General features: G+C 38.2%; 2 protein-coding genes across 2 annotated transcripts in view; one reads left to right on the top strand and one right to left on the bottom strand.

The window, feature by feature from the left end:
* The window catches only part of LOC127224676 (bile acid-CoA:amino acid N-acyltransferase), a 1,166,658-nt gene that overhangs the window by 61,205 nt on the left and 1,083,301 nt on the right, over positions 1 to 22,152 (top strand). The window lies entirely within an intron of this gene.
* Plppr1 (phospholipid phosphatase related 1) overlaps positions 1 to 22,152 on the bottom strand; it is a 255,617-nt gene that overhangs the window by 6,442 nt on the left and 227,023 nt on the right. Inside the window, exons 4-5 of the mRNA XM_051187785.1 lie at positions 21,492 to 21,624; positions 3,105 to 3,355 (exon numbers count right to left, since the gene is read on the bottom strand). Coding sequence (XP_051043742.1) covers positions 3,105 to 3,355; positions 21,492 to 21,624 — 384 coding nt within the window. The remainder of the gene's footprint in view (positions 1 to 3,104; positions 3,356 to 21,491; positions 21,625 to 22,152) is intronic.

The following is a 22,152-nucleotide window of genomic DNA, read 5'->3' as shown; positions in this document are numbered from 1 at the left end:
TAGTGACATATCATTTCTCCTTTTTCCTTTTGAATGGGCTTCTTTGTAGCCCAGTCTGGCTTTAAATGTGCTACAATCTACCTGCCCCCTCCTCCCATGTGGGTTCAGCGATTACAGACTTGTCTCATCATCTTATCAAATATGGTGAGTTCAGTAACCCTAAAAAGGCACAAGGAAAGACAGACATTTAAGATTATAATCTAAAGAATATTTCATATCCTAAGCACAAATACATTCACATAGATGTATCTGGCAATACTACATGGGAAATTAATTATTATGGAGATGTTTCAATACTAGCATGAATCCTGGTTGAATAAAGGAGCCTCTTTATCCTAGTTATCAGGTGCCACACAAAACTCTGGTAGACCAAAGTCACACAGAGTGTAACATACTGTAGTATTCTGACACTGTGGGAATTGTTTCTTAAAATGCTGAATGCAAATACATATATTCAATTTGAATTTTTATGTTTATATATTGTTTTCTAGGTATGTCTTTTATGAATCTTTCCTGCAAAAATATTGACCTTTATCTTCTTCAAATCCCCCATGACAGCGCCCCTTACCAGCAGGAAGTAGTTTGGAAAGAACGACGCCCAAATTCCCAAATATTGTGTATAAATGTTTGTTTTCATTTAATTGGACTTTGTTATATAAAATTAAATAAAATAATAATAAGAAAAAAAATATTGACCATTAAGTACACAGACCCCTGGTTGATATTCTTTACTGATTAACTGGAACCTAGGAAGCAACAGCTGAATAATGTTTCCACTTATTTGACACTTACATTTCACTTCTTATTTGACATATAATAATTGCAGATATTTATGTGTGCTGTGTAGTGTTTCAGTACCTCTCTGCACTGTGGAATGATCAAGTTCTGGCAATTGGCATATCCTTCAGTCTAGAGTAATCCTGGAAGCTTAATTTAACACACAGCTGAAACTGTTTACTCAGTTGGAATGTTGTGTCCAGGTTTATCTAATTAAGTGCTGAATGGGTTGATATCCAAATCTTTGGATGATGCCTGCATTACATGCTCTGTGAACACACAGTATTTGAGTTTTATTTTCTGCTGCCACAGATGTTTAAGTCTCCTTTGACGATGACACACTGGTTTAAGTTACCGATTTATTTGTATAATGGTGTTATCAAAATTAATTTTACACAGTAGTGATTTGAAACTGATAAAGATTGGGGGCAAAAGCACATAGCTTTGTGAAAATTATGCTCTAGATAGTTTCAGAACAAATCAATATTCTGAAAATTATAAAAAAACACTAAATGACCCAGAGGATTCCTGTTCTATTTTCCCTCTTTGTTTTGTAAAGAAAAAAAGAAGTCTAACAAGGTAACAACTGGTTTGTATTCTCTGTGTTTGTGTGTTCTTAACCTGGGGGGGGCTAAATGTAATGATTGTAGTCATTACAGAGAATATCCCAAAGGATTAACTAGGAAATTTCTGATGGCTAGGCAGGATGGTCGTGAACACCTGAGGTGATCTGTGGTAAAAGATTCAATAGCATTTCCTGCTCCAACCTGCAAGGAGGAGAGTATTCGTGCAACAGTTTGAGAAGCTGCAGAGTGGTGCAGATTTACAGTGTCGCTCAAAAACAGCACATTATTCTCATTTGCAGTGAGGCCCAGGAAGATAGGGCTAGACTCAGCTGCACAGAGGCAGAATGTGCCTCCCACAGTGGTTGAGTAGAGAATGGGATGCTGCCCCTTGCAGACGGGGCTGAGGGAGTAAGATGAGGGTATCCCAGAATATCTGGATGGTTTGACAGAAGACAGCTCTGTCTTTCTTCTCTATGCTCCACTGGAACTCACTAAGAGTGCCTTCTGACCAATAGCTATTTCTGCTGGTAAAATGCACCAGTGACCTGTGGTATTGGCTTGTGTGTGTGTGTGTGTGTGTGTGTGTGTGTGATGCTTCTAAGTTCTGGGTTCAAAGGAAGTTAGATAAAAGAAAGATGAAAAATGACATTTCCAACATGGACTTTAGTTAAAATGTACAAAAATAAGGAAACACCAATTCTTTTCCTCTGATGAAAGCAAAATAATTAATTATTTATTTATTAACTATAATGACAATTAATAATAACTATTAACAATTATTATTGATAATTGAAATAAATTATAAATTTCTAGGTTATAATGCTCTAGACAGTCAAAGGTGGTGTGATCTGGGGAGAAGGGGGAAGTGAAGTTTGAGGTCTTAAATTCTAGAATTATCCAACTCTTTATATATATAATATATGTATTATTTTTTCTTATTTTACATATCTATCCTAGTTCCCTCTTCCTCCCTCCCATGCTCCCTGATTCCCCTCCCATCCCACCCCCCCACTCCACAGGGAGTGCCTTCCAGGAGGGATCATCAAAATCTGTCAAGTCATTTGAAGTAGGGTCTAGGCTCTATCCCCTGCCTCTATGCTAAGGGACTATCCCTCCATGGGGATTGTGCTCCCAAATTCCTTTCCTGCAACATGGATACATCCTGGTTACACTGTCAGAGGTCCCTTAGACTGCTCAGGCTTCTAACTGAGACCCATGTTCAGGGGGTCTGAGTCGGTCTAATGGCGGTTCCCCAGCTATCAGTCTGGGGGGGGGTCTATGAACTTCCCCTTGAATTATTCAGCTCTTCACAAAGAATTAAAACATGTTGCAAGTATCACAGGACACATATGTTAAATCCTGCGATGCACACTGTGAAGTTAGCCATGCACTGAGGTACACACTTGAAAACCTAGCCACATGGGGAATGTATGCTGTTATGGAACCAACTAAAACTGTGGCAGTGGTGTGAAAAATCCCAGACAGTGCTGGGAGCCTGACCACAGCTCGGGCTGTGTGTTCTTAGATATTCATGAGGTCTTAGTTTCCCACCTGTAAATTGGCAGGGTACAAGTGGAGGCTTACCAAATTTCTTTTCAAACTAAGTTTTCTGGATGGTTAGGATTAGGAGTGGTTCAAGAAGGAGGTTATTTTGTCAACAGTGTGATGTGATGTGAGAGAAACACATTCTATATGACTTTCAGAAACCTATGTGACAGGGATGACAGAATGTTGGAGAGACAGTAAGACTCACATACTCACCGTGGCATATAAGGCGGAGTAAATGCTCAGAGCAGCGTGTTTGGAGGGGAAGGACCTCCGAGCTCGTTCTATCACTTTCAGGTCCCCAGTACAGATATTGCCATTGTTGATGAACTGGTGGTGTGCCCGGCAGTCTGTGCTAGTATAGTTTGGCTGGCATACTGTCAGGAAGTATGGTGTTAGGTGACCAGTGACCACTTGCCCGGCGTTTACAAAAATGTCAGTAGCAAAAAGTCCAAATGCAAATACCCCTATAAGGAGATTTGAAAGAAATCAGAGTGGTGACATGAACTTTCAGTTGAGTTTTGCCCCAGAGAAGAAGCAGCTGGGAGAGTCCATGATGACACCTTCAAAAAGATTTAATAAGTCACATTGTCTGTTCATCTTTATCCTTCCAGGGCATGAAGCCTGTCTCCTAAATGACCATTTCTTCCCAATTTTGGCTGACTGTCTACTGTTGGCATTTGTGTGTGTGCTTTAGCAGCAACATAGTCTCAGTGGAAGGAGCTGGAAGTTTGGGTCTCATGACCCAATTTGGTGACAGTTCACATGAGTAGTGCAACTTCTTGACCATCAGTGCCCTTGGCTGAGAACTAGAGGCAGGGTCATTTGGGAAGATATCTATGTACAAAATACCCAGCATGGTGTCTGGGTTTTTTTTTTGAGATAGGTCTCACATAGCTCAGAATGGTCTCAATCTCCCTATGTAGCCCAGGATGATCTTGAAACTTTGGACATTCCTGCTACCACCTCCTAAGTAATAGGTTATGGGAGCATGCTGGTATACCTGGTTTATACAGTGCTGGAAACTGAACCTGGGCCTTTGTGCATGCTAGATAAGCACTCTACCAACCAAGCTACATCTGCAGCCTCAAGGTATCTTAAATAATCCCTCCTTCTATAGAAAATATATTCATTCTATTTTTATTTAGAAGTGCAAAGAAACAGTTATCTGTAGCATCACAGTAAGAATGAATAATTTTTTAGTGTTCATCCCAAAAGAGAAAATAAAAAAAGATTATTTTAAAAATGTCACTGCATTATTTTATTTGATGTGGGAAATAGTAAATAAGAAAAATAGAAAAGAGATTAAAGTCAAGTATTGCCAACAGTATTAGTTTCTTACTGCTGGGATAGCAAACTGCCATAAACAGCAGTACAAATCTATATTTCACCAAGTTCTAGAAGTTGGAAATGCAAAGTAGGTTTTTGCAGGTAAAGCTTTCTTTGGAAAGTCTAGGCTAAAACTCATTCCTTATCTTTTCCAGCACTTAGGAGTTGCCTTCTTTCCAGCACTCACCTTATTCTATTGCTCCACTGACTCTGATTTTCTCATCTGTCTAGTTAAAACAAAACAACAACAACAAAAAACCCTTGCGATTGCATTTAATCCAAGTGAATAAACCAGGGTAACCTCCTGATCTCAAGATCATTGATGTAAGCATACCTTCAGATCTCCCTTTTCACATCAAGTAACAAGTTCACTGTTTCCAGGGACATCTTTTGGTGTGTGTGTGTGTGTGTGTGTGTGTGTGTGTGTGTGTGTGTGCGTGCATGTGAGCGAGCAAGAGAGAGAGAGGCAGAGAGGAGAGAAGGAAAGTGCATTCTCCTTTGTGTGTGTTCATGTGTGCATGTTTCTATATATATATATATGTATGTATGTATGTATGTGTGCATGTGTTTATTCTGACTTATTTTTGTAAGCTGGTAAGCCAAAATTTTTAATCTACTTTCTGGTAAATTCCACAGTGTTATCTTCAACAAGCTTGATATACAGAATTCCTGTTGTTGTTGTTGAAAGCAGTTTTTAACTGACATGTAAAAGCATAAAATTACACATACGTAGGGGTACCCTGTGGTATTTTGAAACATGTATATGTTGTCACCTGTATCATGACTTAAGTCACCAAAGTATCCTTTATATATTTTCTTCAACCATTTGTCATTCATGCTGAAAATAATGAAATTCCTTTTCCTAGCATTTTAAAATCAGTATCGTATGTATCATCAATATTGATAGTTATTGGGTAGAGAGACAACACAGTGGTTAGGAGCACTGGCTGCTCTTGCAGAGAATCTGGGTTTTCTTCCCTGTACCGACATAGTGGATCACAACTGTCTGCAACTTCTATTCTAGGGATCTGATGCCTTCTTCTGTCCTCACGAGTATCGCATGCATGTAGTACACTAGCATGCATACATGCAAAACTTTAAAATTAATCTTTGAAAGGTTGGTAATTGTCCTATTGTCATAGCTACCTTTATCCTCAGTACTCACTAAACAATCCTCTCCAGCCCTTCCTTCATCACCATTCAGCTTTGCTGAAATCCTATTTTTGGATTCCACACATGAGTGAGTTTATATAGCACTTAGTCTTTCTATGGCTCTTTATGGCTTCATTTTGATCTGTATTGATTACTGTAATTTTCCTTCCTGTGGCTGTGTGAGATGTGGTTTTATCACAATGAGAACTGGTGTGTTTAATAGTCGCAGCCACCTCAGGCTTAGGGGCTCTGACCTGGGAGAGCAGGCATCCATTGATCATGCCTGACAGTTTTCACCCTAAGGCTCTAAAAGTCAGAGTGGCTGGAGATTTCTTACATCTTCAAGTAAGGTTCTTAAGGACCAGGTCTGTGGCTTGTTCAAGGGGTAATAACTCTGTCTAGACAATCTTTTCCAGGAAACAAGGGTTATTTATGATTTGAAAATAGAAAAGAGACAACATTTTCCTCTGGCATTTTATTTATCAGACAATGAGGACAGCAGTAAGTTTTTTGGAAAAGGAGGGTTCCTAGGCTTCCAGGACCAGTGTCTGAAGAGCCCGCTTCACCCACGCTCACAGTGATTCTGGGACGGTGGGCTCTGCACACACTGTCCTGCTATCACGCTTTGCACTGTTTCCCCCACTGTTTCCTCTGCTTAAACCAGCCTTTCCTGCAGGGTTAACAGCATCTACTCTCCTCACATTTCATCTCAACATGTTTAATCTAGATCTGAAGGGCTATGCCCACCCAAGGGATGCCACCTTCCTCAGGCACATGCCATGTCAAATCACACTGTGTTTTTGTAAAAAGACTCCAGCCATTCCTTTATTGTTCAACCCTGAGCTCCTTGAGATTATTTTTACAATTCTCGAAAAATTAAAAATAGCAGTGTTGTTCTTAGAGTTTGGTAAAATAACCTATATGGTCTTATCTCTTGAGGGCATGATACTAAGAAGATGTTTTAAAAAGGTCTCTACAATATAACATGATTTCTAAAATTATTTCAATGAGATCATACTTTTGAAAAGTTAGAAATGTTTTCCTTAACCTTTCTATTAGCACATATTAATGATATATAACAATGGAGTTCAGTATGACATTTTCATACATGTAGATAATGTATTTTGATCATATTCATTATTCATTGCCCTCTTTTGAGGCCCCCTCCTCTCACTCATTCCCCTCTTCTTACCCACTAGCTCCCTTTCTACTTGTATGACTTTTTTGGTGTATTATCCCTTGATTTTATCATTAAGCCAATTTACAGAGCATAGAAGAAATTTCCTTTATAGGAACATGGGCACTTGCTATACCATTCAAAAAAAAGTCTTTCCCTCTCTCATCAATCAGTCAACCATTATCTATTTACTAATCCTCAGTGGTGGTGAGGACTCTAAGCCCATTTCTCCTCCATAACAGGATGCTGACGTGCCCCATGTTGTGTAGGTAATCACACTTGCCATGTGTTCAAGAGTACAGCAGCAGCAATGTCATGCGGCGAGATCATCATTCTTCCTTATTCACCTTCCCTCTGCTTTGTACATTCTCCTGTCTTTTCTTTTCAAATAGTCTCTGAGCTGTTTTGACTGAAAATTCAGCAGCTATCCTCAGCACTTTGCTCACTTATACATCTTCAGTTACCATTGATTACCCCCCAAAAAGTTTCTATGCCCAAAGATGACAGCAAATACAATTATTTAGAAGGCATGTTCATTTAGCCAATAATTAAATAAATAAATAGACAGCAGTCATTTTCACATGGTAGTCTATTCTCTCTTCAGCCATGGGCTTTTGACATTCACACTATCAGATTGAATTTCTTCTTAAGTAGCAGGCCTCAAATCCAATCAGAAAGTGGTTTGTTACCCCCATAACAGACTTGCCACATCTTGTCTAGCCAATTCATAGTATTTCGTGATGATTTTAGAGTTGAGTAAGACCATTGATGATAATCCACCTAGCAGCCAGCATACCACCTTTCGGCATGATGGGGGCTGTCCAGCAGAGAGGATTCCAGTTCAGTGCTACCCTGATTTCTCTATGTCCATGATCACAGTGCATGGAATCTTCAGCAACAGTCTTACTACCTAGTTGTATGGACAACCAACAGCAGTGTTAATACCTTGTATTGTTTTGAGGAGATCAGGGATCTCCATGACCAACAACTTGTAGGAAGATAGCCAACCCCTGCCACTATGATTTTCGTTTAATAACGACATCCTTCTGGGAACAATTTATACTCTCATGCAAACAGGCTATCTGATGGGAGATGTCATTCTGTAAATATGTTTCTCATACTGGTTAATGAATAAAGCACTGTTGGCCAATAGGAAATCAAGATAGGCAGGACTAGGAGACAAGGAGGATTGGAGGAAGTAGTAGGAAGGAGTCATCATGTAGAGACTGGAGAGAGTAGATGCCAGCCCCACTCTCTGGTAAGATGAGACCACGTGGAAATACTTAGATTAATAGAAATGGGTTAATACTTAGAGCTAGCTGATAAGAAACAAGTAACTGGCCAACAGCGTTATATCAAATACAGAGTCTCTGTGTGTTAATTGGGGCATGGCAGTGGGTCCAGACCAGAGGGAAAAACCTACTCTTTACAGCTACCTCTGTTCAAGCTCTTTTCAATTGGTTTACCAAGCATCAGATCTCATTTTCTTTTTTGGGGGGATGGGGGCAAAGTTTTCATCCCATAATTTTTCCTTTTGATACTGCAACACTCTGATAGTTGGTTCTATTTGTCTTATGACAAAATTCCACCAATAGTGTTCCTTGCTTCAGGAGCATAGGTTACATTTCAGATTGAATTTATAATAGACAGAAAATCTAGAAGTAACAGTTTTGAGTCATTAAAGTAAAATGTTTGAGGCATTGATTGCTTCACTGTTTACTTCAAATGCTGACAGAGTTTAGAGGATCAAGACCCACGACATGGAAAACGAGCAAATTGAATTTCTTGATGGGGGATGCCCTTCTGTATATATGTTTCTCTTATTGGTTGATGAATAAAACACTGATTGGCCACTAGCCAGGCAGGAAGTATATGTGAGCTATGAGATGAGGAGAATTCTGGGGAGAGGGACAGAAAGAGTCCACCAGGGAGAGACACCATGTAGAGACTGGGAAGATAAGATGCATCATGCATTCTCTGGTAAGATAAGGCCATGTAGAAATTAATAGATTAGTAGTTATGAGTTAATAATTAAGAGAGAGCTAGCCAGAAGAAGCCCTAACCATTGGCCAATATTTTATAATTAATATAGCATCCATGTGTTTATTTGGGGCTAATTGGTTGTGGGACCAGGCTGGAAAGAAACTCCAGCTACAGTTTCTAAACCAGCCACAACACAGGGGTGGATGCATTTAATCAAACAATGTGACAAGCTGATCTACGTTTCCACAAAGGAGTGAGATGGATAGATAATTCCATGTGTCTGATTCATGCTTATGTCCTCAGGGGCTGGGCAACAGAAATCTTCCGGCTGATAGTTTGAAAATTCAGATGGAAGTATGCCACCTGCCTTTTAGGATAAAGCTCCAGGCTCTGCAGATTTTTTTGTAAAAGTTTCACTTGCAGGTTGGTAAGCAGAACAATAGGGAAGCTGCATGAGTCATGGCTAAATGTACTATTGGAGGTCATATGGGTAGATGGGCTTGAGAGTGCTGGTGGCTTTTGTTTGTGGCCTGAAAGAACTTAACTGACACATGCTGGACAAACACAAGTTTTCTTAAAACATTACAGCATTTCTGTCTTCTTGGTGGCTCTGTATCTAGAACACACACACACACACACACACACACACACCTGTCTGACATGCCACTTTCATTCCCTTTGGCTATTTCCACGCACTGTAATAGATGTGTCAACAGGATATCTGATTTGGTCTGGATTACTTCTAAAATGTTCTTTGTAGTCATTGTGATAATTAACATTCTCACTGACAGTTAGGAGTTCTTTTTCTCCATATCCATAAGAGAATTGTTTTCTTATTTTGCTTTAAATGAAGTGAGATGACACATCAGTTTTGCTTAAATTTAAATTTCTTTTATGTTAATAATTCAGAGAACACATTCACATTTCCCCCGTTATATTTCTTTTTATGAGAAATATCTATTCAGGTCATTTGCCTATCATTTTGTTTGTTTGGTTTGATACACACAGCCAAGCTGGCTGCCTACTTTTTTACATAGTTGAGGCTGGCCTGAATTCCTGATCCCCCATCCTCTATGTCCTGAGTGGTGGGATTACATATGTATACCACCATACTCAGCTTGTTTGTTCCTTAAGATACGCTATTTTAAAAGTTTTTACTTCTTTATATATTTGGGTATTAACTATGATATATATGGTTGGTAAATGTTTTCCTCATTATGAAGTGTATTGAGTTTTACCAAGTGTTTCCCCCCGCATTTAGTGAGATATCATATTTGTCTTTAATTCTGTTGATGTGATGTGGCTTTTGAATTTAGCCCTCTTCCTTGCTTCTAAAGAATAGACTCCACTGGGTGAGATAAATTTGCTTGGCAGCTTTTCTCTCAGTACTTGGAATGTGCCATTCACTCTCTGCTGGTGTGTATAGTTTCTCCCGAAAAATATGTTCATAATATCTAGTCAGAAAGTCCTCAAATGTGACTCTGAGGTTTCATTTTGCAATTAAAAACTTTTCCTTGTTTTATGATTTTGACATGTTGACTATACAACACTCTCTAAAAGATCTTTCCTTTTTTCTAGGTACTCCAAAGACACAGGTACTTGTTCATTTAATGGTCTTCCAATGATCTGGAACAGTCTCTTCTCCCCTGTCCCACTTTTTTGTCTGAATGTGATATTTCAAAGGATCTGCCTTCAAGTTTATGTATCTCTTCTTCTGATTGATCTAGATTGCTGCTGAGGTTTTCCACTGTATGTTTTGATTTATAGAACTTGTTTCTGACATTTTGATTTGTTCTATTACAGAATCTCCATCCCTTTGCTGTGGTTCTCAATCATAGCTAGAATTATATCCAGAATTTCTTTTATCCACTTTTTTGTTTATAAACATGTTTTAGAAATTCATTATCAGGCACTTCATCCATTTTGATACCTTTGGAACCCAACTCTTTAGCTACTGTGTTGTTTGGAGGAGGGTGGTATCTGGCTACCATGTTTTCCTATATTTCTTCTCTTTCTGTGTTGAGATTTGCTTATCTGGTGGATTAGGAATGTTTACCCAGTTTTGAGGTGGTCTGCTCTAGTATGAGCCCCTTTCTTGTAGCTGTGTCTGGAGGGTAGGTTGCTTAGTTATCTAAAACTGTTTTTAGTTGGGAACCCACCTAGGTACAGTCACATTCTAGCTTCTTTGGACTTTGATTAATGATGCTGGATGCAATGAATGTCATGTTGGAGTCAGATAGACCTTCTATCCCTGCAGGCAACACAAGAGTAGGACCACAGGCAGCTGTGGTATAGACAATAGTGGGTGTGGGAGTTCAAAGTGTGGCTTCTCCTAGCCTGGGAGTGGAAGCCTGTTCTGAGTGACAAAGGCTTCTTCATGCCCTGTTGATACTATGATAATGACATTCCAGCAGTATGTGAACCGCCTGATTTGTCTTCTGACCAGTGACCAGGTGCCAGCCTAGAGGCTTCATGGGGAGAATTCACAGTAAGAATCATGAGTATCTCTCGGTGGTATACCTAGGTCCTCATAACAGTGGGTGGTCATACAAAATGGTGTGTGTGTGTGTGTGTGTGTGTGTGTGTGTGTGTGTGTAGAAAAGTGTGTAATTGTGATGGTAGCGGAAGCTTTCATGTTCTCTACCTGTGTGTGGCCTCAGCCAGAGTGGACAAGGTTGCACTCACTCCCTCTGATACATGTTTTGGGGGAAGAAGAAGCTGGAGCCACTTCTTACCATCCTTCCACGGGCAGAACTGGGGTAGAAGTTGTTTCCTCCCTGCTATCAACCTTAGGCATCTCCATAGGAGAGAGGCTATGGGAACTGAATGGGTGGTTTCCTTCAGTCCAGATACCAGAGTCACACATAGTTATCTCCACCACAGGTATCAGAGGGCAAGCATCCTGATTATGAATCCTCAAGGGTAGCAGCCTCTGTTCCCTTTTGTCATGACATTTATCTTCCACAGTATGGCCAAGCCACAATCTTAGGTCACAGCCCCATTGCTGAGCCATATTAAGCTTCCTCCAAACCAATGTAGGGAATATCTGCGGAATCCCAGGGATGGACATATGTGCTTCCTGCTTAAGGTATACTGTGGGGCTACTGGGAGATGGTGTGAGTTCTTCTCCCAAAGCAAGGCTTTCTCTCAGGTTTCAGGGTGCTTATCCAAGTAGCCCCAAAGCCTGTATGGATTATGAAATGTTCAGTCACTCAGATTAAGACTGGATGGCAGATATCCCTTCTTCCCTGGCTGTGGAGTTGGGTGGCAGACACTGGGATGCTTTCTTTCTCTTATACTATCTCTGAATTTTACACAATTCTAGTTTCTCTCATTACCGTGTTCTATACTCTCTTACCTTACAATGTAGCTATATATCTGTCACTATGTGCTTTCTTTGAAAATACATTTTAAATAGCCCCCTTATCACACAGCTGTCATTCAAATCACAAAGATTACAAAAATATGACAAAAATTGTGAGTTCTAAATTGATATTACTATTGTAAGTGAAAGAACCAACTATAAGTTAGTAAAGTCTTTCTAAAAATGATAAGAAATCTGTAATTCTGAAAATCTAAGACAAATATCCAGAATCATGTTATTCATCTTCTGTTTCAACAATGCAATTTCTACAATATAATGAGATTTTCTTTTTAAAAACAAAGTCTGTATTTGTAATTGTTGTAACTTCTCATCATGATAAGAGATGGCAAAGGATAGTTACCTAAAAACATGATGATTTATCAACTAAAAAAGAAAACATTGAATATTTTCAGAAATGACAGGTCAAGCTAACAAATACAACCTTCTCTCCCACAAGAACACAATAGCTTGAACTTGGAACAGATTGTTTCATTTCAGTGAGAATATTTTCTTCACTCCTGTCTTGCAGGATAGATCCTGGGTGCTTTCTCTCACAGGTATTATTCCCTTCTTTCACCTTGCTGTCATCTCCTCCCTTTACACCTTGCTAGCCTCTAGGTAGCTGCTTCTTAGTCTGCTAGGCAGTGTGGATCCACATGCTAATTAGTAAAGGGGGAAAAAATCCCAAATGTTACCTAGAGGCAGTGAAGGTTTTAAATAAAATAGATGGAGGATGTGTGTGTAAATAAATCCAGGAAGTATGCCCAGAAAAGAACTGATGCAGAGAAACAGGTCTACCATGGAATCTGAAAATAGAGCTTCCAGCATTCCTTAAATTTTCCCCTTGTGATTTTCATTATAGTTTTTAAAATCTGTAGTTGGTGACTTACCCTCTTTCCACTCCAAGATCAGCATCAAACAGGCTAGACAGTCAGTGGCTTGTGGTGATTAACAGTCACGGGACTGATGCTCTTGCCCCTACACAATGCATTTCCTAAGCAGTTTGCTATGTATTATGGTCATAATTTAAATAGTTCCCTGAACACACTTGTTATTATTCTTAGAGAAAGTTTTGAACATATTCTCTTTTAACTGCTGGAAACAACTACAGATGTTCAGACTGTACTTTTATGATGATAATAAACTTTGCTATGAAATATCTTAGAAAAAGCAGCCATTACTTTTAAAAAGTTATCAAAACATACTTGTTTTCTTACACATTACAGAAGTGGTTTGCAGCTAAGTGTATTCCTTCATCCCAGAGGATGCTTTACTTTGGAAGGCATTTCTGATGGACTCTGGTACAAAATGGGATGGCACAGCATATATCTGGTTGTGGAGGCCAAGAATGATGCTAAATATCCTTCAGTAAGTAGAGGATCCTGCTTTTTTCCTATGGCTGTGATGCTTAATTTAAATTGTCAACTTGAAACAACCTACAGTCACCTGGGAAGAACTTCTTAATGAGAATCAGAATGGACTGTGGACATGTTTAAGGACTGCTCTTCTTGTCTTTATAAATGGAGGAAGACACAGCCTGAGAGTAGGTGGTGTCATTCTTGGTTTGGTGCTCCAGACTGTAGAAGAGTAGAGAAATCTACCTGAGCCCTAAGAATGCATGTACTCACTTCTCTCTGGTTTTGACTATGGATGTGATGTGAGTAGCTCTTAAAGTCCTTGCTGTCTTGATTTTCTCACAACAAAAGACAAGAACCTGGAAGTGTGAGCTTTCCTACAGTGCTTTTAGTCAACATATTTTATAACAGTGACAGAAATGAAACTAAATCATGTCAGCTGTCCTACTAGAACATTGGCCTAATGAGTTAACCATGCTAAAGGTGAGAAACACTGCTTTGTAACAGTTGAGCTAGCTGAAGTATTGTGATTTTTCATTGCCTAAGCTGGAAAGTGCTCAAGAAAGCAGTTATCTGCTCAATTAGTCTTTTTATTTGAGTCCAAACACTGCTGTTGTGTAAAGTCCTCAGAAAAAGAGTCTCATATGACATTATATCTTTCCTTCCAATAATTAAGGAAGCCCATAGGATTCTGGGTTAGGACTCTGGTTGGGTCCATAACAGTTTAGACACTGAGAATAACATTCAAAGGGGAATATTCTTCCTTTGCACAGAGCAAAGCCACCAAAATCTACCCCTCCCCTCCATGACTTTTTGAGTCTTGAGTAGATATTGCGTAGGGCCTTTCAGGCCAACCACAGCTTCCAGTTTTGTCATCAGTCCTCCCCTTGAAGTCTTGAACCACATTCATGATCCAGAAACAGCACACATTTCTAGTAGGGGTTCCAAACAGCGTAACATCATGGGATCATGGGATCAAGAATTTGAGATTCTGCTAGGCATTGGTGGCGCAAGCCTTTGGTCCCAGCACTTGGGAGGCAGAGGCAGGTGGATCTCTGTGAGTTCAAGGCTAGTTCCAGGACAGGCTCCAAAGCCACAGAGAAACCCTGTCTCGAAAAACAAAACAATAACAACAACCAAAACAAACAAACAAACAAAAAAGAAGTTCCATAGTTCTATTTCTTTTAAGAGTTCTAATATTTCTCCCAATTCCTCTTCCTTATCTCTTCAAGTTTCCTATCTCTGCATTCTAGAAACATTCCCACTTGTTTATAAGCCTGACACTTGACAGGTTTTTTGTTTGTTTGTTTTGTTTTTATGGGGTAGACTGTTGGCTCAGAAACAAAGATGGATGCCCAGATGCCACACATTAGCATTAGGCTTCTTGGGTAATTTAGTTTTAAGCGAGTACATGAAGGTAGCCTTGATTTCTGGGCACCCTGTTCACTGGGATTGTCCTGTATTGAGGGTTTTGTTGTCTTATCAAATCAATATCAACTCTAGACAATTATTATTGCATGACAGCCTCCTCACTCTATAGACATTTCCCTATCTGTTGGCATAAACATCCTATTTGATTTTCCCCATCAGCTTTTCTCTGTAGCATGTCTTCTAAAAAAAAAAAACACAAGTTAGTTATTTGTGGTGTTCAATGCTTGGCTTTCCAAATTAGAACAGAGAATCAAGCACAGCAAATTTTATTCAGTTTTGCTGACAAAAATGTCCCCCTTAACACTATCAGACCTAGAAAAAAACTATGATCTTAATAAATTAATAGTTGAAAGTTGAGTGAAGATGACTGACTCCCTTACATTTAAATTATAAATAATATAAGTAGAAATAAAATGATTAAATGAAATCTCTTTTTAGAATAAGTACATTTAAATGATTTTTAAAATTGAAACCAATTTCTAGTTCTCAAAAGGCTGATATTAAGCTTGTCTCTGAATATCAATTCTTACATTCATGAAACATGATGACCTTTGAAAGTGCATTTAAACTATTCATGCTTCACTCAGGTCACACATAATTTACGGCAATTAGTGTTACATTCTATTTACCATGCCATTTTCTATTCTGTCCACTGTTCTTAATCCTTGGACTTGACCTAAATTGCAAAAGACTTGTTTGGTATTTAATTACATTTTGATTAAATGTAATAATAGAAAAGCTATGTGGTCAGCAATGAAAAGTCCATAATAACTAGTTTCTAAATGGCAAGCTAGGTGCTAATAGAGAGTCTACTGTTGGCATGGGTGTAGTGTTTTTCCATTAACTCCACATAAAGTAGCTATTCATGAAGAGAAAGTCAATTTATTCATCTTTCTATATGGAAACCACAAACCTTGCTAAGTCTACTACTTTCTACTCATCAGCATTGAGACAAAAAGTAATCATTTATGACTGGATGTTTACAAGAATAGTTCTTTCTAAAGTATGTTTATTCCATGGTTTTTTTTGTGAGTGTGGGGGTGATATATAGCTCCCTTAAGTCTTTGCTGCTGGAAAGGATGCCAGTGTTTCATCTTCGTTGAGAAACTAAGGATGTGGGTTATTATGCCTGCAATGTGATGGATGGAATGAGAGGAAAAATCATGTAGTAAGAAGAAGATAGAAGTCACATATCCTTCTTTTTATACTATTTTAAATCTCTAGTTGTTTTTGATTATTACATTATACATACTCATAATTAAATGAGTTAAGATTTAACTACTGAGCAGTAGACAACAAAATAATTCACTTATTCTACATTCTAAAGTGTCAGTAGTCAATTTTTGTTTTAATCCATTCTTTTTTCTTTAATTTTTGAGATTATAATATAATTATACCATTTCTTTCCTCCGCCTTTCCACCCTCCATTCCCCAGTGCCCCCTTGTTCTCCTTCAAATCCATGATCTCTTTTTTTGTTCTCATTTTAAGGAGCACATGAACATAATATCTATTTGCATAATGTATCTTTTTTATTTGAGACAAGGTCTTACTAGGTAACCCAGGCTGGACTTGAATTCTCAATCTTACTACCTCACACTCATCCACATGCCTCAGTGCTAGAATCCAAAGTGTTTTCTTTCCTACTGTGGTGATATATTATTTATGATTTATTAAAGCCACAGGAGATCAAAATAGCAAAGCAGCCATACTAGTTAGCCACAGAAGCCAGGCACACACTCAGGATTAAGAGGTAGATGGGTCTCTGTTAGTTCAAGGCCACACTGATTACATGAAATTGATCTAGTCCTAAAAGAAACAGTTCATACAAAGGTGACCTTAGCATCTGGGATTAAAGGCCTTTAATCCCAGCACTAGGGAGGTGGAGACAGGAGGATATGGCTAGTCCCAGAAAGGAATAAAAGGAGGAGGAGATAGGAATTAACAACCATTTGCCTCTGAGAATTTGTGGAGACAGGATTGCTGGGGAGAGGTAAGATCCACTGGCTTGGCTGCTTTGCTTCTTGGATCTTCAGCTTGAAGTTTTAACCCCAATAACTGCTTCTGGATCTTTTATTTATCATGCTCTATCCTACCCTGCATATATCTATAGAGATAGAGATAGAGATAGAGATAGAGATTATTTTAATATTTTGCATAGCATTATATCATAAATAGTTTCCTCCATTTCTGAGGTTATAATGAAAGTTTCAACACTGTTGTATTTTTTCAAAAATATTTTTAATTATGGGTATGTGTGTGAGTGTGTAAATGTGAGTACAGATGCTTGTGGAAGCCAGAGGTGTTGGATCCTGTAGAACTGAAGTTCGAGGCTGTTGTGAACCACCTCATTGATGTGCTGGAGAACAAACTTCTCTGCATAAGCAGTATGTGCTCTTAGCTGCTGAACCATTTTTCTAGTCCCATTGTTATTGTCTTGGCATTTTAATTTATATTATGGAAAGTAATTTAGTCCATAAAATTAATCTACATTTCTTCTTGTTAAAATATGATTCAACATGGAATGTGGGGTTTAAAAGGATATTTATTTTTATGGCTTTTGACATATACTATACAATTGTAATGCAGGAAGGACATATTCACTTACTCCTGCCAGAAAAATGCTTTTTTCTGATCCTCCTAGTATGAAGCACATTTCCTTAAAATAATTTGCTAATCCATTGGCTTTTTTTCTAACACAAAGCTGATTGTATTTCCTAAGAAATACTATTTATAATGGCTTTGAAAACAATTACATAAATTGCAAAGGGAAATCATACCATTTAGACTTAATTAGACCAGTCATTTAAAACAGTTGTCATGCCGATTGCAGAGTATGTATTTTGGTGACTACTGGTATAGAAAAACAGACTATTAAGCTCCTTACAGTAATGCTTCTAATAGAGTTTGATAACTTCCTTATTTTACTTTAATTTTTGTCAAAGGAAATATTTCCATTTAAAAGATTTTATTTCAATGAATACAGTTTTTCCCTTTTATAAACAAAATAATCTAGATACTCAGAAATTAACTTTTCCTGGATAAACAGACTACGGCCCTCTCCTTGGTCTAACACTGTTATATGACTAGTCAGGCTGTACTTTTCATGAGCTCTCTTCCGAACAGCCTTATGTGTGTACATTAAAGTTCTAGAACCAAGTTGGAGACAAATGAAGATGTAAGAATCAGCCTTTGTGAAGTTAGTTTTAGGGAAATTTATTATTTAACAAGTTTTATCTTTGATCTCCATTTATCAAAACAAACAAACAAACAAACAAACATAATTTATAAAGATCTCCCAAGCCCTAAATTCATTCAGAGTCTATGTCTGAGACACACTGTTTGCAATATGCTGTTCAGATAAAGTTCCTACTCTCCAAGGTTCAGAAATTATTAAGAGTAACAGACTTAAGCAACTGTTCCAATATGTTAAGTGCACATAAAAGATGAAAGTACAAGGTTCAGTGGGGGGTCTGAAAGACAAGGTAGCTGGTTGTTTGGTTATAAACAGGTAATGTTTAAACAGATCCTGCAAAACGTGGCTAAATAATAAAGGAATACTCAAGACAGTAGGAACATAACATGAACAAGAATCAAGATAGGAATCCTATAGTCTTTCTGACAGCCAGTAAAGCAATTTAATGAGTCATGATACTGGAGACAGAAGAAGGTCTCAGATCATGAAGGGTTAGGCAGAATATGCAAAGAACACAAGGGAATAGTTTGGAGTGATGGTTCAATGAGTAAGAGTGCATGTAATGTGAACATAAGCACTTCAGTGTGACTACCCAGCACCCATGTAAAAAAAACTGGGTGTGGCTGCATGTGCCTGTAAACCCCAGCAATGTAGGGTGTGGAGACACAGGTTCACTGGGATTTTGAGGCTGTCAGCCTAGCTCTAGGTTCAGAGCAACCCAGTCACAAATGAGTAAAGTGGAGAGTTATAGGAAAGGACAACCTACATCCTTGTCCAGTATCCACAAGTGTACGGGTATATGGGTGCACACATGAATGTGTAGGTACACCAAGCATGTGTGTGTGCACTCATACACACACACACACACACACACACACACACACACACACACACACACCAGTGACTGCCAGATGAGCAATAAATAGTATCCTTGTAAAGATGAGAGGGTGAATTGAAAGGCAACATCTGGGGAATTCGTTAAAAGGGCAAGAGAATTTTAATTGTCTAAGTCAGAGGTTTTCAAATTTTGACACTTATCATCAGGCTAAATCCTCAGCGTTTCTGGTTGAGTAGGTACAGGACTGGTTCCACAGTTCTGCATTGCTAACAAGTTCCCAGATGGTTAGAATCTCCCAGGTTTTCTGCTTGAGTAACTGGGTGGATCCTTGTATCATAAAACAAGGAACATATGAAGCAAATCCTCTTGTGACTCTATAACCATCTGCCTTTCATTGCAACTTCTACCAATTTCTCAAGCTTTACATGGTACCCATTGGCTATATTATGATGTTGAACTCAAGATGATGGATTTGAACATCCCTGCTTTTAGCATCCAGATCTCTATTAGCTTACAAATTTGTCAGGTCCAAAGGAAACCCCAATTCCCCAAACTCTAAAAGGCAGCCCAAATATCCAGAAATAAGCTCAGCATGCACTATAGGAGGATTACTGGTGATTAGATAAAAGTCAGCATTTATTAGGAACTTGTGAAACCAGCTCACATCTGCCAAAAGGAATCATTTCCCTTACCTTTGGCAGAGGAAACATATGGGTCTCCAATTTCATATAACTGTGGTTGCTGGCCTCCAAGCTCCCTCAGTACCACACATACTTGCTATCCATTTCAAAACCCCCATTCCAGCCTCCTTTCCTTCTGCAACTATTCACCCTCCTTATAACTGCACTATTCTTACTAGGTTTTCTTTATTCTCTGTCACCTGCTAGTCTCCCCTTTCTCATAGATGGTCTTGGCTGGGTCTAGTTTGCTGGCAATTTTCACTCTACTTCTTTCACTCTCTGCTCTGAACTCTCCCAGATGCCTCCAGCTGTTCTCGTTCTCATATCTACAACAAAACATCTTCCTCTTAACCATATCATGGAGTGGTCATATTGGTACTTTCTTTACCATATTCCCCTTGCACACAAGATTCAAATGGACAAATGTGTCATCACTTATTAGTGGGAGCCTGATGGTCCTGCATTGATCTTGAAACAGTGCCTTAGCCTAGTGTTGTGTCTTAAGTGGTAATTTCATGGGCCACAGATTGCCATGTGGAGGGTTTATCCTTGGAGTTAGGGATTTTCTGGCATCTCTTTCTAAGCACTTATGTAAGCCACAGAGTCCCCATAAGGGACAAACACTAGCTAAAATTTCTGTTCTTTGTACCTTGACCCAGGTAGGGTGAGGCCCAGATAGATATAGCTTCTCTCTGCAAAAGAACAGTAATAGTGACTTTTAAAGATGTTTACAGTTAATTGGAGCATAATGGTGTTTTTCACTGAATAACTTATTAATTATATTCACAGAAGGTAGATCATATGAAAGGATTGCACAAGCTTGAATCAAATTATATCTCGATTCTGTGTTCTGTTAGTCTTTATACTTTAAACAATAAAACATTTTATGTAACATTTGGCAGATTAAATGAAGTAATTTTAAAACTATCTAGTTCAGTATTCAGTGTGATAAATATTATCTTATTTCCTCTTTTCCCATGATTTGGTAGCTAGTGGGAACTGGTTTAACTCTAGACATGTTTGAAAAGAACCATTGTTTGGAACAATTGAATCGGACAGTAGTATGTTATCCAACTGTAGTCTTTTGCAGTCTACTAAAACTTTAATTTTGCAGACATTCATAAATTTCCAAGAGTATTGAGATGTTAATTTTTGATTTGCTACATTTACATAAAATTTTCTTAGGCTTCCTGCTCTAGCACATTTTTTTTTATTCTCAATCAATCAGAGATATTATAGCATGTTTGACTTTGAAAAGATGAATTCTTTGTAACTTAAACCCTTTAGTATAAGAGGATAAAAGGTATTATTTATCAAAAGGAACAAGATATGACATACCTGGTTCTCAGTTCTCTAATTAATACCATATCTTGTTTTAGTAACAGCCATGTTCATAGTTGGAAATTTTATTGGGGCGCCTATGAAGATCTTGTCAGCAGATGTTTGCAAGGTCTTGTTACACTACCTACCTAATAACCATTTATTGAGTACTTATAACATAGGAATTCTGAAAGATTTATGTTTCTGTCTGCATCAATATACACATTCCCATAATGTAATCATCATCTATAGAACTCTAGGTATTTTTAGAAAGGACATTAATCATACCTTCATTATTCCTTATCAAGAACACTAAAGTAAACAGTTCTTTTCTAAGTTTGGAAAGGCATTTATTTTTCAAGAACCTGCCAGATCTATAGGCCAGAAAACTCTTCCAGGAAATTCAACTATTTCATTTAGTTGATGTTCCCATTTGTCCCCCAATCTTTACCTGACCCTTACCCTTTAACATATGTCAATACCTAATCAATGTTAAAACTTATGTTCAGGGATAATAGCAAGAGAAATGTTGGGCTTGGAGAAATTAGTTGAAATCATTTCTTTCAACAATTTAATAAATGCCACCTGATTTCAAGAACCAAATATTTGACATGGCACCAGAATTAGGTTTTTCTTTTCTATTTGTGGAAAATCCCCAAGCACCCCTTGATTTTAATGCTGATACGGCTGTATCTTAGCTTATTTGATAAAATACATCCTCCAAATTTATTATGATTTATTGATCCATTGATGCTCGGTTCACCAGGCTGTGGTACTTACCTATGAATCTGATGATCCTTCGAAGTAAGGGATTCAGATAACAGCATTCCCCTGTTAGGATTGTTTTCTCCTCAGCAATCAGAGATTCCCTTGTTGACTTTATGAAATACATGGATATTTCACCAATAAAAATCTGGGGGAAGGAATATTAAAGAAATGTCAAGCAGGAGAATTGCTTGTCAGTTGGGGAGATGGTGGGCTAGAGAGTGTCTTGTATTTAATTCTTCAAAAGGGTTGCAGAAGCCAATATTTGTTTATTTAAGATACAATCCAAGGAAATATTAAATTATAAGGTCATATAAAACATAAATTAAAATAACAGTGTGTAGCAGAGTTTAGGATAAAGCTTGTGGCAGGATTAAAATTTTTACTTATTTTGGAAGTTGTAACAATGAAGAATAATTCAGATGGCTAATGGTCCGAGAAAGTATACTTTTACATCTCACAATACATTATTATTTTCACTGTAAATACTTATTTGATCATCTTTGCCTGAGGTGGGTTTCTCCTACACTAAAGTGGTTTGAGTGTTACTTTTTTATTACTACATCCCTCTCTTGTTTCTTGAGTTAGTGCCCTTTAAATCATTATACACCTACATGGTATTACTATGGTAGTTTGAATATAATTGGCTCCCAGAAGTTCATAGGGAGTGGCACCA

The sequence above is a fragment of the Phodopus roborovskii genome, unplaced genomic scaffold (genome assembly GCF_943737965.1).
Source record: "Phodopus roborovskii unplaced genomic scaffold, PHOROB, whole genome shotgun sequence".
In the NCBI taxonomy this organism is placed as follows: domain Eukaryota; kingdom Metazoa; phylum Chordata; class Mammalia; order Rodentia; family Cricetidae; genus Phodopus; species Phodopus roborovskii.
Note: the sequence above shows the minus strand (reverse complement) of the source record. Positions and strands in the feature narration are given on the sequence as shown.